Source organism: Mandrillus leucophaeus, unplaced genomic scaffold (assembly GCF_000951045.1).
Source record: "Mandrillus leucophaeus isolate KB7577 unplaced genomic scaffold, Mleu.le_1.0 Scaffold300, whole genome shotgun sequence".
Classification (NCBI taxonomy): Eukaryota; Metazoa; Chordata; class Mammalia; order Primates; family Cercopithecidae; genus Mandrillus; species Mandrillus leucophaeus.
The window spans coordinates 2,436,111-2,452,613 of record NW_012103144.1 but is presented as its reverse complement, the minus strand read 5'-3'; the positions used below and the strand labels follow the sequence as shown (position 1 = coordinate 2,452,613).

The 16,503-nt window shown below is 41.2% G+C and overlaps 1 protein-coding gene across 1 annotated transcript in view; it reads right to left on the bottom strand.

The window, feature by feature from the left end:
• Window positions 1-15,528, bottom strand: part of DDX43 (DEAD (Asp-Glu-Ala-Asp) box polypeptide 43) — a 25,408-nt gene extending 9,880 nt beyond the window's left edge. Inside the window, exons 1-10 of the mRNA XM_011987110.1 lie at window positions 14,952-15,528; window positions 12,370-12,425; window positions 9,790-9,919; window positions 8,475-8,606; window positions 5,678-5,759; window positions 4,616-4,772; window positions 3,968-4,086; window positions 2,830-2,940; window positions 2,343-2,484; window positions 1,089-1,189 (exon numbers count right to left, since the gene is read on the bottom strand). Of these exons, the coding sequence (XP_011842500.1) occupies window positions 1,089-1,189; window positions 2,343-2,484; window positions 2,830-2,940; window positions 3,968-4,086; window positions 4,616-4,772; window positions 5,678-5,759; window positions 8,475-8,606; window positions 9,790-9,919; window positions 12,370-12,425; window positions 14,952-15,201 (1,280 nt within the window). The 5' untranslated portion in view covers window positions 15,202-15,528. The remainder of the gene's footprint in view (window positions 1-1,088; window positions 1,190-2,342; window positions 2,485-2,829; window positions 2,941-3,967; window positions 4,087-4,615; window positions 4,773-5,677; window positions 5,760-8,474; window positions 8,607-9,789; window positions 9,920-12,369; window positions 12,426-14,951) is intronic.
• Between the last annotated feature and the right edge of the window lie 975 nt (window positions 15,529-16,503).

Below are 16,503 nucleotides of genomic sequence, written 5' to 3'. Positions count from 1 at the left end.
CTTTGGGAGGCCGAGACAGGCAGATCACCTGAGGTCAGGAGTTTTGAGACCAGCCTGGCCCAACATGGCGAAACCCCATCGGTAAAAATACAATAATTAGCTGGGCATGGTGATGTGTGCCTGTAGTCCCAGCTACTCAGGAGGCTGAGACAGGAGAATCGCTTGAACCCAGGAGGCAGAGGTTGCAGTGAGCCAAGATCATGCTGCTGCACTCCAGCCTGGTGTCAGCGAGAGTTTGTCTCAAAATAAATAAATAAATTCACTTTTCTTGAAATAGGAAGGTTATTTGTAATAAAACTATGTGAGAGGATTTCGTATTTTTTTAATTTTATGTTATTTATACTAAAAAAGACAAAGGATATAAGCCCAGGATATGTCATTCTTTTTTTTTTTTTTTGAGACAGATTTTCACTCTTGTTGCCCAGACTAGAGTGCAGGGGCATGATCTCGGCTCACTGCAACCTCTACCTCCCAGGTTCAAACGATCCTCCTGCCTCAGTCTTGCAAGTAGCTGGGACTACAGGCGTGCGTCACTATGCCTGGCTAATTTTTGTGTTTTTAGTAGAGACGAGGTTTCGCCATGTTGGCCAGGCTGGCCTCAAACTCCTGACCTCAGGTGATCCACCCACCTCGGCCTCCCAAAGTGCTGGGATTATAGGCATGAGCCTGTGTGCCTGGCCAATTTTGTTATTTATACTAATAAAGAAAAGGATATAGGTCTAGGAGATATCATTCTTTATAGATCACTCTATATTCAAATAATCATTGCTTCCTGTTTTATTGTGAGCAGTAAGTATTCAGTAATCAAATGTTTATCTGCTTAGACAAGTGAACCCTTTATTCAAAAGTGAGACCTTACTATGATAAGTAAATGTTTGTGTTGAAATCCCTATCTGTAATTTAGGAAACCCAATAGTCATGAATAAGTACTTATTGTTACACTGTTCTACTTCCAATGTTATGAGATCTTTCATCTAAAGATTTCAATACTTCCAAGTAATGCTCAAATATTGTGGGAAAAACCAAACAGAATGGGATTCTATTCCACTGATTTCTATTTTGCACACAGTAATTAGGCATATACCTACCTGGTCATAACCGTCTGCCTATCTGGACGCACATCTAACAAAATCTTCATTATCTGGGGTTCAAATCCCATGTCCAACATCTTGTCTGCTTCATCTAAAACCTGCATTGACAAAAAAGAATGTGGCTAGATGAGATATGGGAGGCAGGTAATGACATATATTCTTTCTTTATTAATGGAACACTGAGAAAGGCTTTTCTCATTTCCCATATTACTTAAGCCACAATTTTAATTTCTCCAGAGGTCAGAATACTAAGCAATTTGTCATTGTATGTTGTCTACATTGATTTTTGTTGGCTTTCCAATAGCTTCCAAATCTCCTTAAACAAAATTTAAGTGTCTAAAATATCCAGGTAGATTTTAATTATTGTGTACCTATCTCTATTTTCCAAAATTTAAAGTAAACATGCATGATAATTTCAAATAGAAGTCTTAATTCTTTCAACATGCTAAAGAGAATGGGAAATATTCCTAGAGCCATTATAAAATCAACAGCCATAGCTGGGCGCGGTGGCTCATGCCTGTCATCCCAGCACTTTGGGAGGCCGAGGCAGGCGGATCACCTGAGGTTAGGAGTTTAAGACCAGCTTGGCCAACATGGTTAAACCTCGTCTCTACTAAAAAGAAAAAATTAGCCAGGTGTGGTGGCGGGCGCCTGTAGTCCCAGCTACTTGGAAGGTTGAGGCAGGAGAATCGCTTGAACCTGGGAGGCGAAGGTTGCAGTGAGCCAAGATGACGCCACAGCACTCCAGCCTGGGCAACTAGAGCAAAACTGTGTCCTAAAATAAAAAAATAAAAAATAAAATAAAATCGACAGCCATTCTAAAAGAAACTTATACCCAAGCACTTGGGAGTTGATTAAAACTATTAAAAGCTCAAGTGGAGGGAGGAGAAAATAATAGTTCAGTCATTTTTTATATTTTGAGATGGAGTTTCACTCTCGTTGCCCAGGCTGGAGTGCAATGGCATGATCTCGGCTCACTGCAACCTCTGCCTCCCAGGTTCAAGCGATTCTCCTGTCTCAGCCTCCAGAGAAGCTGTGATTACAGGTGCATGCCACCACACCCGGCTAATTTTTGTATCTTTAGTAAAGACGGGGTTTCATCATATTGGTCAGGCTGGTCTCGAACTCCTGACCTTGGGTGATCCACCTGCCGCAGCTTCCCAAAGTGCTGGGATTACAGGTGTGACCCACCACCCCGGCCAGTTCAGTTATTTTTGAACCCAGCATCCCAAACCCCTATTCCATGATTACCAAGTAGGTTATATTCTTCAGATTGACAAAGTTATTCATTTGCAGATCATTCAATCTTCCGGGAGTTGCAATTATGATATCTACACCTTTTCTAAGCTCTTCTATTTGTTCATCTCTATTTCCACCACCATATACACAAACACTTAAAAAGAAAAAATCTAAAGGTTAATGTTTAGGCACAGAATATCTCATCACAACTTAAAATTCAATAAAAGGGATAAAAATCAATTATCAGGAACCTTTAGGAGCATCTGCCCCTTTCTGAGAATTACGTACACCCATCAATCCCTAATGTTGTATCCTAAAGAGCAATATTTGTACCATCACCTGACCCAGGCTCTGACTGATTAGAGTAATGCTAAATGCCTGACCCATGTTGAGCCATTTGGATTCTCTGAATGTGTGAAAAATAATGGGGAAGATGTATAAAGCCACACATGATTAAAATATGATACTGGTGAAAGAATGGGAAAAAAAAATCACCTACCTCCGAAGCCCTTTATATGAATATTTGCAACATTCTCCTTCTACTTGAAGTGCTAATTCCCGAGTGGGAGTTAGAACTAACATGCCGGGTCTATTCCTTTGACCTTTAAGGCTTTGGAGAGAAAACAGATTAATATTAAATTATTTGTCTCACATGCACGGTACATTCATTCAGTGCCATCAAGATTTGTAGCAACAAGCCAGGCGTGGTGGCTCACGCCTATAATCCCAGCACTTTGGGAGGCCAAGGCGGTCGGATTACCTGAGGTCACAAGTTTGAGACCAGCCTACCCAACATGGTGAAACCTCGTCTCAACTAAAAATACAAAAAATTAGCCAGATATGGTGGCAGAAGCTTGTAATCCCAGCTACTCAGGAGGCTGAGGCAGGAGAATCACTTGAACCCAGGAGGTGGAGGTTGCAGTGAGCCAAGATCGCACCACTGCACTCCAGCCTGGGCAATAAGAGTGAAACTCTGACTCAAAAAAAAAAAAAATTTGTAGCAATGAGTATCAGTTAGACATAGTCAGACTATGCCTTTTTGTGAGAAGGTATATGATTAAAACTAGTCTCTATATATTACAGACTTTGCTAATTATGATCTACGTACCTAAAAAATGACTAATATTATATATAATATGCCAAATTCCCCATAAGAAAATGTATTATTATTTTCTCAGATTTAAGATTGCTTTATTGAGAGATCAGTGTTAGTTTCTATATACTTTTTCTTATTATAAAAGCAATACATATTTACCATAAAGTAGGGAAATTTAAAAAAGCCATACACCCTAAAACCCAACTTCCCAATACCAGTCTTTTGTTTAAGACGGTCTTTTCATTAACATTTAAAATGTCAAATATTTTATCATGGAATAGATAAGTGTATTGGACATAGTTTAAACAGTTTCCACTGTTTCACTACTGAGGCTTTTGGTAAATATTACTTATTGCCTCCTAAAAATGTTTTGCCAATTTATACTTTCACCAGCACAATCTAAGTGTCTAATTCCTTGCATTTTCTCTGCAGGTAGGCATTACCTTTGGATCAAGCAATAGGTAAAGAAATTGTAATTATATTTTTGATATCTAAATCTATCAAACCTCTATAAGAAGAAACCAGCCATAGGAATTCTTACGTGGGTTGAAGGTCCAGATGAATAAATCCAGGCATTAAATAACACAATGTCTTTCCTGTTCCAGTCTGGGCTACTCCTATAAGATCTATTCCTTGCAACACAATGGGCCATGCCTGTGACTGAAACGGAATGATAAACATTAACACAAAAAGTACATCTTTTGCTGGGCGCAGGAGCACATGCCTGTAATCCCAGCACTTTGGGAGGCTGAGGCAGGCAGATCTCCTGAGGTCGGGAGTTCGAGACCAGCCTGATCAACATAGAGACACCCCGTCTTTACTAAAAACACAAAAATTAGCTGGGTGTGGTGGCACGTGTCTGTAATCGCAGTTACTAGGGAAGCTGAGGCAGGAGAACTGCTTGAACGCAGGAGATAGAGGTTGTGGTGAGCCAAGACTGTACTACTGCATTCCAGCCTGGGCAAAAAGAGCAAAACTCTGTCTCAAAAAAAAAAAAGTACATATTTTTTGCCAACTGTTCCTTCTTTCCCAGCTCCAAACTTCTTTCAATAAAGATTTTTTGAACTCTAGGGAGAAGGTGCTGGGGGAATGCAAAGAGACAGTTGCTCCCTCGTGTCTTCTAACAATCAGATATCACTGGTTTCAAAGAGAAACGCTGAGTGAAATATTGTAATTAATGCAAGCATACCTGAATAGGTGTTGGCTTTTGAAAACCTGCCTTTTTAATGTTTTCCATAACCTCAGGATAACATTGAAAGGCGTCATCAAATGTGCAGGTAGGATTGGGGATGGTTCGTTTCTCCCCATCTTTCAAGTCATCCCACGTTATATTAAAATTTTCTTTCCTTCAAAGAATAAAAAACGTCAGTGGTTTTCCTCACTTTACTCCCCAATCAAGACATTCTCCAAAATCAGTTCTGGTCTTATCTAGAAATTCAACTGCAATTGATTAAAATGAAACTGTCAGGGAAGTTATAATGAAATGCATAAAGAAATAGAAGCAAGAGTCCATCTGTCTCTTATCAGAGAATAGTTGCAATGGGAAGGTTAAAAACATTATACATTAGTAGGTCAATGAAGATTTCATGGATCAAAGATGAGGAGCCTGAAAATCATGCTTCATAAATTAAAACCAGATTTGGCAAACGCTGAGGGCCTACGATGTTCCACACATATTTCATTAATGCATCCTTAACAATCTTATGTGTTAGAAAGTATTCTCGATTTGACAGGTGATCATACAGTAAGTTACCCTGCTCCTCACCTTAACCATTCTGCTATTCCATGAATCTCTTAGTTTTATCAGACTTTAATAGTAAGAAAAACCACTACAATTAAAACCTTCTAATTTCAGGTAATAAGGACTGAAGAGTTTAAGAAATTAACAAGACTAGATCTTTTTTTTTTCAACTCAACTATTAGAGCAATAATTCTCTAAAATTGCTGTCCAATATAGTAGGGACTAGCCACACACGGCTATTTCAGTTTAATATAAACACTCATTTGCTCAATTACACCAGCCATACTTTAAGTGCCAGTCAACTCCATTAGACACAAATATAGACTATTTTCCAACACTGCAGGAAGTTTTACTAGAAAACAATGTTCTAAAATATCACGTAAGTTGACACATTTTCATTTGAATATTGAAGGCATAGTCTTCAAATATCTTTTCACATTTGCCCAAAGTGTTAATACCAATAACGTAACTATACAAATACTTACACAACTAGGTAATAAAACTACCCACCTCCAACTATCCGCTTGTACTTTTGACATGGCACTTGTGGCAGTGGACTCTTTATAAAAGTTTTTCTTAATTGGTGGTAAATCTGGGACAAAGATGAAAATCCACACTTTGAAAATTTTACAGCATCATTAATACTTAGTCAAAGCTACAGAAATCATACTACAATATATTTTTTTTACCATGCATACCATTTGATAGTTCTACACTTTGCCAACGAGGCTTGCTCCCATCGAAAAGATCTCCCTTTCTGGAGGTTAGGCACAGTAGCTTACACCTGTAATCCCCGCACTTGGGAGGCTGGCATGGGAGGATCACTTGAGCCTGGGCAAAATAGTGACACCCTGCCTCTATGAAAATTTTTAAAGATTAACCTGGCAGCCAAGCACAGTGGCTAGCACCTGTAATCTCGGCACTTCAGGAGGTTGAGGCAGGCGGATCACCTGAGGTCAGGAGTTTGAGACCAGCCTGACCAACATGGTGAAACCCGTCTCCACTGAAAAAAAAAAAAAAAAAAAACACACACACACACAAAAATTCTCCCGGCACAGTGGCGCACGCCTATAATCCCAGCTACTCAGGGAGGCGGAGGGTGCAGTGAGCCGAGACTGCGCCATTGCACTCCAGCCAGGGCAACAAGAGTGAAACTCCATCTCAAAAAAAAAAAAAAAAGGAACTGGGCGCGGTGGCTCATGCCTGTAATCCTAGCACTTTGGGAGGCTGAAGCAGGTGGATCACCTGAAGTCAGGAGTTCGAGACCAGCCTGACCAACATAGTGAAACCCCATCTCTACTAAAAATACAAAAAATCAGCCGAGCATGGCAGCGGACGCCTGTAATCCTGGCTATTCAGGAGCCTGAGGCAGGAGAATCACTTGAACCCAGGAGGCAGAGGTTGCAGTGTGCTGAGACTGCACACTGCACTCCAGCCTAGGCAACAACAGTGAAACTCCATCTTAAAAAAAAAAAAATTAGCCTGGCATGGTGGTATGTGCCTGTAGTCCCAACTACTAGAGAGGCTGAGGTGGGAGGATCACTTGAGCCTGAGAGATGGAGGTTGCAATGAACTGTGATTTTGCCACTGCACTCTAGTCTAGGCAACAGAGTGAAACCCTCAAAAAAAAATTTAATAAAAATTAAAATGAAGCATGCTTTGTAAGGCATCAACCACCATAATGGATAAATATACTCTCACAATAATAGTTTGGTTATCTTTTCTTTGAAGGTCCATCCAATTACTTTTTTAGGAATTACATTTATATCCTTGGTCTATTCTCTTAAGCTACATTTCTTTTCTTTTTTTTTCTTTTTGAGATGGAGTCTCACTCTGTCACTCAGGCTGGAGGGCAATGACTCAATCTTGGCTCACTGCTACCTCCACCTCTGGGGGTCAAGCGATTCTCCTGCCTCAGCCTCCCAAGTAGCTGGGATTACAGGCATGCGCCACCATGCCCAGCTAATTTTTATATTTTTAGTGGAGATGGGGTTTCACCATATTGCCCAAGCTGGTCTTGAACTCCTGACCTCAGGTGATCCACCAGCCTCAGCCTCCCAAAGTGCTGGGATTACAGGCATGAGCTGGCGCACCCGGCCTAGCTACATTTCTTAAAAGCCTATTATACCTCTTCCAAACTTAAATCCTTTCCCTGGTCCCTGATCCTAAATCTTCTCAACACATACTGTTTAGGCAGCACAGGAAACTTAACATGCAGAGGTCCTGACCAACACAGTAGCAATAACTGCCAATATTTTTGTAACATATTCATGCTTTTACATTTTAAATAAAAGATGTCCTACTGCTGCCTCCTCCCGAGAGCCAAGGCCAGCACTTGAATAATGAAGCATTATCCCCCACATATAATGTTCCACATGAGAAATCTCATTTAAATTCAAACAAAAGGGCTGGGCGGGGTGGCTCACGCCTGTAATCCCAGCACTTTGGGAGGCCAAGGCAGGTGGATCACTTGAGGCCAGGGGTTTGAGACCAGCTTGGCCAACATGACGAAAAGCCGTATCTACTAAAAATATAAAAATCAGCTGGGCATGCTGGCATACACCTGTAATGCCAGGTACTCGGGAGGCTGAGGCATGGGAATCACTTGAGCCTGGGAGATGGAGGTTGTGGTGATCTGAGATCGCGCCACTGTACTTCAGCCTGGGTGACAGAGCAAAACTCTGTCTCAAAAATTAAAACAAAATAAAATTCAAACAAGGCTGGGCACAATGCCTGACATCTGTTATCCCAACACTTTGGGAGGGTGAGGAGAGGATCACTTGAAGCCAGGAGTTTGAGACTAACCTGGGCAGGATAGTGAGACTTCATCTTTAAATTGAAAAATAAAAATCTAAAACAAAATTAAACAAACAAACAAACAAAACTCTGCCAAGAACTGTAATGCTTCTTATCATTTAATGGCTTTCCCTTTTTTTTTTTTGCTCTTGTCAACCAGGATACTCCAAGATCTATTTCTACTCAATCACAGCAACAATGTTAACTTACGGTTTGCATGTTTACTCCCTTCCTATTTTCCCACTGGGACTGATTTTTTCCCATTTTATTATTAGCCTTTTGCAGTGAGTTACCGCTGACAGACTATAAATAGGTTTAATATTTCCCTTATAGCATAAATGACAGCTGACAACATAGAAACTATCATAATCTAGGGACTAATTGCAGCATTTTAGATTTTACTATTTTCATATACATTTCCTTACTAAAAATAAAGCACAGACATTGTACAGAGGATAAAAACTGCGGTTAACAGAAACAATGTATGTAAATGTTAGGAAGCAGCACTGACCTGCCCACTTTGTTTTTTGCCATTTCAAACCTTCCTCTCTAATTTGATCCCAGTCTATCAATGGCCGATCTCCTGCAACAACATTGTTATCTGTGCTTCGATCTTTTCCAACAGAAGGTTGGAATGCAGTATCTGTTAAAAATATTTTTATCGATTAGTTTTTTTCTATTTTGTTTTTAATAACCAGACAATACTTAAAATATAAAATTTGGGGTTTCTATACTACATTAACATGATAATCTTGTCATTTGTTATCGTTCAACAACTTACAAAAATTTAATTTTATTGGAGAAGGTAAGTAAAATAGCACAAGTCTAATGTTTGCTAAAATATTGTCATATCCATTACTCAGTCGTTACAAAAATACTCCGCGGAAGCAGATATTATCCCAGATGAATGGATGAAGAGCCAGGCTTTGTAGCTCACTCCTGTAGTACCAGCACTTTGTGGGGCTGGCGGGTAGGATCACTTGAACTCAGGCCTCAAGACCAGCCTAGGCAACGTGGTGAAACCCCATCTCTACTTTATAAAAAATTTAATTAGCTGGGTGTGGTGGCACACACCTGTGGTCCCAGCTACTTGAGAGGCTGAGGTGGGAGAATCACTCCCGCCCAGGAGGTCAAGGTTATAATGAGCCATGATCACACCACTGCACTCCAGCCTGGAAAACACAGTGAGAACCTGTCTCAAAACAATTTTAAAAATAAAAGAAAAAGAAAAAGAAATAAATAAAAGTTACAAAAATAGAATCTTAGACCTTGTCTTTTTCCCCAAGAAACACTAAAAGGCAGTGGTGCCTTCTAAACCCAAGTGTCTCTATTCTACTTTACACTGCATCGAGGTATGATTCAGGAATTTTTTCTCTATTCTAAACAGATCTGAGATTTTTAAAATAACCAAATATTTAAGCCATTTTCAATGTCAGCCATGAATCTGAAGACAGGACTAGGGTTAGGATCCTGGGACCAATCCTTACTCTACCCACTAACACGAAAGTGTATGTATTAAAGGATTATTTCACTGCTTGCGAGAACTAGACTAATACAAAGACAAAAAATAAATAAATAAAAATAAAGGGTTATTTCATTTTCACTTACCTGTGGCTAAAAGTAAAATTGCTAGGCATGAACATAGAGATTTGGTATTTTAATTTGAGGAAAAATATTCTGGGCTTTCATTCACAGTAAAAAATCATTAAGACTACATTTATGGCAGCCTAATGCTTTGAATCAGAAAAGGAAATCAGGTATAACGGCTTATAACACTGAATGAAATTAAACATTTTAAAGGGCTTCAGTGGGAGAAAATTACTTACCAACTCCACATTCTGAATTGTAATTTTCTTCTAGCTTTTTAACAAAATTATCTATCACTGCTTTTGCTTTCGTTTGCATTGCCTTGCTGCCAAAAATTTTGACTAATGATTCTGGTTGTTCTTGTATTATCTAGGTACAAGGGGAAAAACAGTGAGACTTAAAAGTCAGACTTACTAAGGTGAGACTTAAAAGTTCCCTAAAAAAAAAAGTTCCCTAAGCCCCTAACCCCTTCCAACAATCACTCAACTTCAGAAACCATTACAGTATAAAGTAAATATAGTGTTACTAGCAATCAAGGTCTAAATTTCTAGTTAGAGAGGAATACTATTTATATTTACTCTGGGATTTACCTCCTGGTCAGATGGAGAGGGGCAGGACAACCTGAACATTTAAAACTGGATAGCCAGGGAATAAACTCAGCAAATAGTGTAGAGAAATAATTAAGGCATCAACCTGACAGGTAATATTATTTTGATTCTGAGGTCTCCAACCTATAAAATGGTATTTATTTTGCTAATTTTACAGAATGGTAGGGCTGAAATGACATAATCTATGTGCTATATAGACAGTTTATTGAACTGCCAGGTTACTTAGCTAAATTTTTAACTTGATGGGATTCTATACTTAACTCATGTATACCGTTAAGGGTTTACATTTACAAGACTGATACATCTTATGAATAGAATCTACAAGTAACACCTATAAACATCCGTAATTTTAAATACCCTAATGGATTCAATGTTTATCTAAAACACAATATACACCAAATTTTGTCTTCAGTTGGTAATTCAAACAATGTTTATCATCTACAGTATTTACAGGCACTACAACTCTGTATGAGTGCTGAAACGAGGCCATTATGGGATGCTATGGAAAGGGACAGCTACATAGAATGGGGGCCTCAGACTGAGCAAAAAGCTATGGTAGCAGGGTGTGTCAGGAAGTGGGTGGAGTACTCAAGGAATTAGGGGAAAGGACAATGGAAAGAGTGAACAGGCCAGATCAAGTCAACAATTTTAAGGAGTCTAGACTTACAGGCCTGAGATACTATGAAAGGCTTTTACATAGGAAAGGGACACAAATAATTTGTGTTTTAAAATGATTGTTCTAGCCAAACGCGGTGGCTAACACCTGTAATCCCAGCACTTTGTGAGGCTGAGGAGGGTGGATTATTTGAGGTCAGGAGTTTTAGACCAGCCTGGCCAACATGGTGAAACCCTGTCTCTACTGAAAGTACAAAAATTAGCCAGGTGAGCTGGCGGGCACCTGTAATCCCAGCTACTCTGGAAGCTGAGGCAGGAGAATCTTTTGAATCCGGGAGGCAGTGGTTGCAACTAAGATCGCACTGGAGCTAAGATCGCACCAGTGCACTTCAGCCTGGGCAACAGAGCAAGACTTCATCCCAAAAATATATAAAAAAATAAAATTATTGTTCTGACTACAGTGGAGAATGATTAGAGGATACAAATGGAAGCCGGACATAAAGTTGGGGAGAAGGCAAATGATGACATTCCCCTTGAGAAGTACAAGAAATAGTCAAGACCTAGCAGTGAATGAGAATAAGGAAATACCAATATGGATAGTCAGATTACAGATTTGTAAACTCAGTGAATGTTGCCACCATTCATTAAGATTGAGAATGTAAGAGCTAGCCAAAGTTTGAGGAAAGGGGTTTTCTCTGGAAGACATTTTGGACATGATGAATATTCCAGTGATCTCATTCTTATGCAGATTATCTCTAAAGATTTTTACCTCTGGCTGGGCCTGGTGGCTCATGCCTGTAATCCCAGCACTCTGGGAGGCAGAAGTGGGCGGATCACCTGAGGTCCCGCGCTCGAGACCAGCCTGGCCAACATGGTGAAACCCCGTCTCTACTAAAAATACAAAAATTAGCCAGGCGTGGTGGCGTATGCCTGTAATTCCAGCTACTCCAGAGGTTGAGGCAGGAGAATTGCTTGAACCCGGGAGGCGGAGGTTGCCGTGAGCCAAGATCATGCCACTGCACTCCAGCCTGGGCGACAGGGCGAGACTCTGGTCTCAAAAAACAAAAAAAAGAAAAAAAAAGATTTTTACCTCCAAGAGTCCCAAAACCTACACCTGGAACAGCTTAAAATTCAGGTGGCTTCTTGAGAATCAGGAGTATGAAGAGCTTTGGCAATTTATCTAATCTACCACAGTATGTTAATAACTCGGCAGAAATTAAGAGTTAAGGCCTGGTGCGGTGGCTCATGCCTGTAATCCCAACACTTTGGGAGGCCAAGGCAGGTGGATCACTTGAGGCCAGGAGTTGAGAGCAGCCTGGCCAACATCGTAAAACCCCATCTCTATTAAAAATAAAAAATAAAATTAAAAAATTAGCTGGGCTTGGTGGTGGGAGCCTGTAATCCCAGCTACTCGGGAGGCTGAAGCAGGAGAATTGCTTGAACCCAGGAGGCAGAGGTTGTAGTGACTTGTTATCACGTCACTGCACTCCAGCTTGGGAGACAGAATGAAGCTGTCTTAAAAAGAAAAGTAGAGTTAGGTGCTCCCTTAGAAATGCATGACGCTCTCTTAAGGGCCGAAGAACACAGATGGCTTACTTGGATTGTAGTGTTTGTTGTACTTTGTATATTCTTTATTTTTGACCCACCACGACCTGTTTTTAAAAATAAAGGAATATATTATTATTATAAGTTGAAATTAGTAAGTTGAAAATTTACCCATTTTCCTCAACAAACATTCTCTAGTTCTTCCCCCAAAATGCTCCTAGGGTTCAACAATCATTTTTTGTTTGGAAAGAGGGAAGAGGTTCTATTCCAAATTTTGGTGGGTTTTAGGAGACTCTTACCCAGAGAGGTGGAGACTATAGATTCTGTATCAGCTTGCACAAAACCTAATTGGGTCCAAATTAGTGGAGAGGATGCAGAAATTGGAACTCTTTCATACAACTCAACAAGTTTTCAAAAATTGGCAAACAGTTGAATAGACATTTCTCCAATGACATACAAATGGCCAACAGGCATGAGATGTTCAACCTCACTAATCAGGCCCACGCAAATCAAAACCACAAAATGATTGTCACCTCACATCTGGTAGGATGACCATTACCAAAAACAGAAAACACGTGTTGGTAAGAATGTGGAGAAATTGGAACCCCTGTGTACTGTTGGTGGGATTGTAAAATGGTGCTGCCACTATGGAAAACAGTATAGATTTCCTAAAAAATTAAAAATAGAATTAACATATGATCCAGCAGTCTCACTTGGGGTATACATCCAAAATAATTTAAAGCAGAGTCTCAAAGATATATTGCACTCCCATTTTCATAATAACACTACTCAAGTCAAAAGGTGGAAGCCACCCATTTATCATAGACTGATTAACAGATAAAGTAAGGTATATACTTAATAATGGAATACCACTCAGCCTTAGTAAGGAAGAAAATCCTGTCTCATGCTACAAAATGGATAAGGCTGGAGGATATTATTCTTAGAGAAATGAGCCAATTACAAAGACAATTAGTGCATGATTCTACTTATATGGATTATCTAAAGTAATCTAACTCAGAAACAATGCAAATGGTGGTTCCCTGGGATGGAGCAGGAAAAAAATGGGGAGCTGTTCAAGGAGTATACAGTTTTAGTCATGCAAGTTCCAGAGATCTGGGATACAAGATTGTGCTTATTGTTAGTATTGTGATATACATTTAAAAGAGGGTATTTCATTTTTTACAATAAAAAAGTTGGATCCAGATCCAACATCAAGTGAGTGCTCAGTAGCACAGTGCCCTTTCATCTGCTAAGTGCTAACTTCAGTGATTTTTATTGCAAACCTAGTGGCTTTCTTTCGTGGAGCATCATTCTTCAGATCTGGAGCCCAAGCCTTCTGAAAGGCCAATGAATCTCTGGGTAGTATAGCAATTAGTCTTATAATGTACTATTTTATAGCAGACTCCACCTGTTCATTTTTCTCAGGTTTTAAAAATGGTAAAATATACCTAATAGGTAAAATGTGGCAATTTATACTCGGACTTAATGGCAATCAATGGGGCAATCATTCTAATCATTTTTAAATGCTTTTCAAAAAAAATTCAGAAATGGGCAGGGCACGGTGGCTTACGTCTGTAATCCCAGCATTTTGAGAGGCTGAGGTGGGTGGATCCACAGTTCGAGACCATCCTGGGTAATGTGAAAACTCATCTTTACTAAAAACACAAAAATTAGCTGGGCATGGTGGCGCACGTCTATAATTTCAGCTACTAGGGAGGCTGAGGTGTGAGAATCGCTTGAGCCCAGGAGGTAGAGGTTGTAGTGAGCCGAGACCACACCACACTGCACTCCAGCCAGGGCCACAGAGCTGTCTCAAAAAAAAAAAAAAATCAAAAGTAAAAAAAAAAATTAAAAAATGCAGAATTGAATGTTAACACACAAGATGTAAGAAAAAGTTTTTTCTTTTTTTAACTTTTTAAAAATTAAGGAAACTAAAAGCAAGGTACAACTGCTCTAGGCAGCCCTATAAATGATCTTACAGCTTTTCTTTGATTCCTGGCTCTAAATGGTACTCATAGAAAGACTGATTAAGTTTTGTTTTTCATTCTGGGGTTAGCTGTCTGTTAAAAGGCCTGTTCTAAGCATCCCTCTTCAGCCCTAAGATTTTGAAAGTCTTCTAGGAGTTGCTCTCCCAAATACATTGTCTGTATAAACACCAAAAGGTGAATTACTTTTTTTTTTTTAATTGAGGAGGAGTCTTGCTCTGTCACCCAGGCTGGAGTGCAGTGGTGCGATCTCAGCTCACTGCCAACCTCAGCCGCCGGGTTCAAGCGATTCTCGTGCCTCAGCCTCCGGAATATCTGGGCGCGCCACCAAGCCCAGCTTTTATTTATTTATTTTTTTTAAGTAAAGACGCGGATTTCGCCATGTTGGCCAGGCTGGTCTCGAACTCCTGACCTCGGGTGATCCGCCCGCCTCGGCCTCCCAACGAGCTGGGATTACAGGCGTGAGCCACCGCGCCCGGTCAGATTAAATTATACTCTATCCCCAGGTTTTACAAATAGCTCTGGGAGAGACCTGAACCTCATTAGGTGGCAGCTGATTGGAGGTGAGGCAGTGGGGAGGGAATGCCTTCGCCCAGGCTCCGCCCCTGGCCCCACCTATCCTGCCCTGCCAGCCACACCCATTCTCACCGATCACCGCGCCGACAAAGTGGTTCTTCAAAGCAAAACAAAGCGGCGGTTCCTCGTGACCAGCGGCCACGGCCTCCGGGGGCCTACAGGGGCCTCTCCAGCGGCTACCTCTGCCGACACTATATCCCTCAGGACCTCTTCGATTCAACTCCTCCACCGGCCTCCTCTCTGGTGCTCGGGGCCCTGTCGAGCTTCGCCGACTAGCAACGACCCATGTAGAGGCCTTGGGAGTTCCTCCGTGGTGGGACATTCTTCCAAGAAGGGGCGCGTCCGACGTCGTTGCCGTCCGACTCTGCTCCACTTGACCGTGCCGTCGTAAGACTAGCGTGCCAGGGAAGCCACGCAGCCGCTACTTAAGGAGCCCGCGCGAGGCTAGCCCTCCCGCGCACTCCCCTGTCCCGCCCACTTCGCCCTGCTTTCACACAGCCATTGGCCAGCGAGTGTTGTGGGCGGGACTTTCCCAGTCTTAGCCAATCGGCCTTCTGAACCGTGGGAGCGTGCCTTGAAGCAGTCAATGTGCCGGACCGTGTATTCCTTTCCAGGCGTGGGACTTTTTCCAAACGCCCACTTTGCTCCCGCCCCTACCGGACACACACCTCGGGTTCTTAGCATCTCAGTGCCTTGGAAACTTTTTTTTTTTTTCTTTTTAAATAGAGACGAGGTGAAGCCGTGTTGCCCAGGCTGCTCTTGAACTCCTGGCTTCTGGTTTCAAGTGAACTTCAGCCTCGGCCTTACAAAGTGCTGGGATTACAGTCAGCCACTGCACCGGAAATGTTTTCAACCGTGACCCATAAAGGTAAGTCACTGTTACAAGGTGACCCAATCCACACATAAAAAACTTGAAACAACAGATTGACAAAACAGCATTTATCCTCGCTAGGTAAGCAGCGTTTTGATATATTTAAGCTTATTTTAGTTTAGTTTTTTAAATGGTTGTAATCCACAAAATTAAAAATTTTTTTATTTAAATAGAGACGGGGGTTCCCAGGATGTTGCCCAGGCTGGTCTCGAACTCCTGGACTCAAGTGATCCTCCCACCTCCACCTCCCATAGTGCTGGGGTTACAGGCCTGAGCCACTGCGCTCAGCTCGCAAAATGTATTTAATGGCCCACAGCTTAAAGATCACTGACTTGATCCTTTTGGAAGTCATAAGTGTGATTGGGTTTTCATGCCCTTGTGTCAAACGTGTCTCCCTCAAACCTTGTTACAAAGTGGGCACACTACCTGCCTGACGTGAAAAATAAAGAGAAAAAGATCGCTGGCTTGAGAGACATTAATTGCTCTACACAGTCTTCTGGATGTTTGCTATAGTTTTTTTGTTTTATTTTGTTTTGTTTTTGACCTCTGTCGCCTAGGCTGGAGTGCAGTGGTGCCAGCACTGCTCACTGTAGATTCAACCTGTTGGACTCAAGCAATACTCCCACCATAGCCCCCCGAATAGTTAGGACTACAGGTGTGTGCCACCACGCCAGGCTAATTTTTTTGTAAAGACAAGACCTCCCTATGTTGCCCAGGCTGGTATCCAACTTCTCCTGCCTTGGCCTCACACAG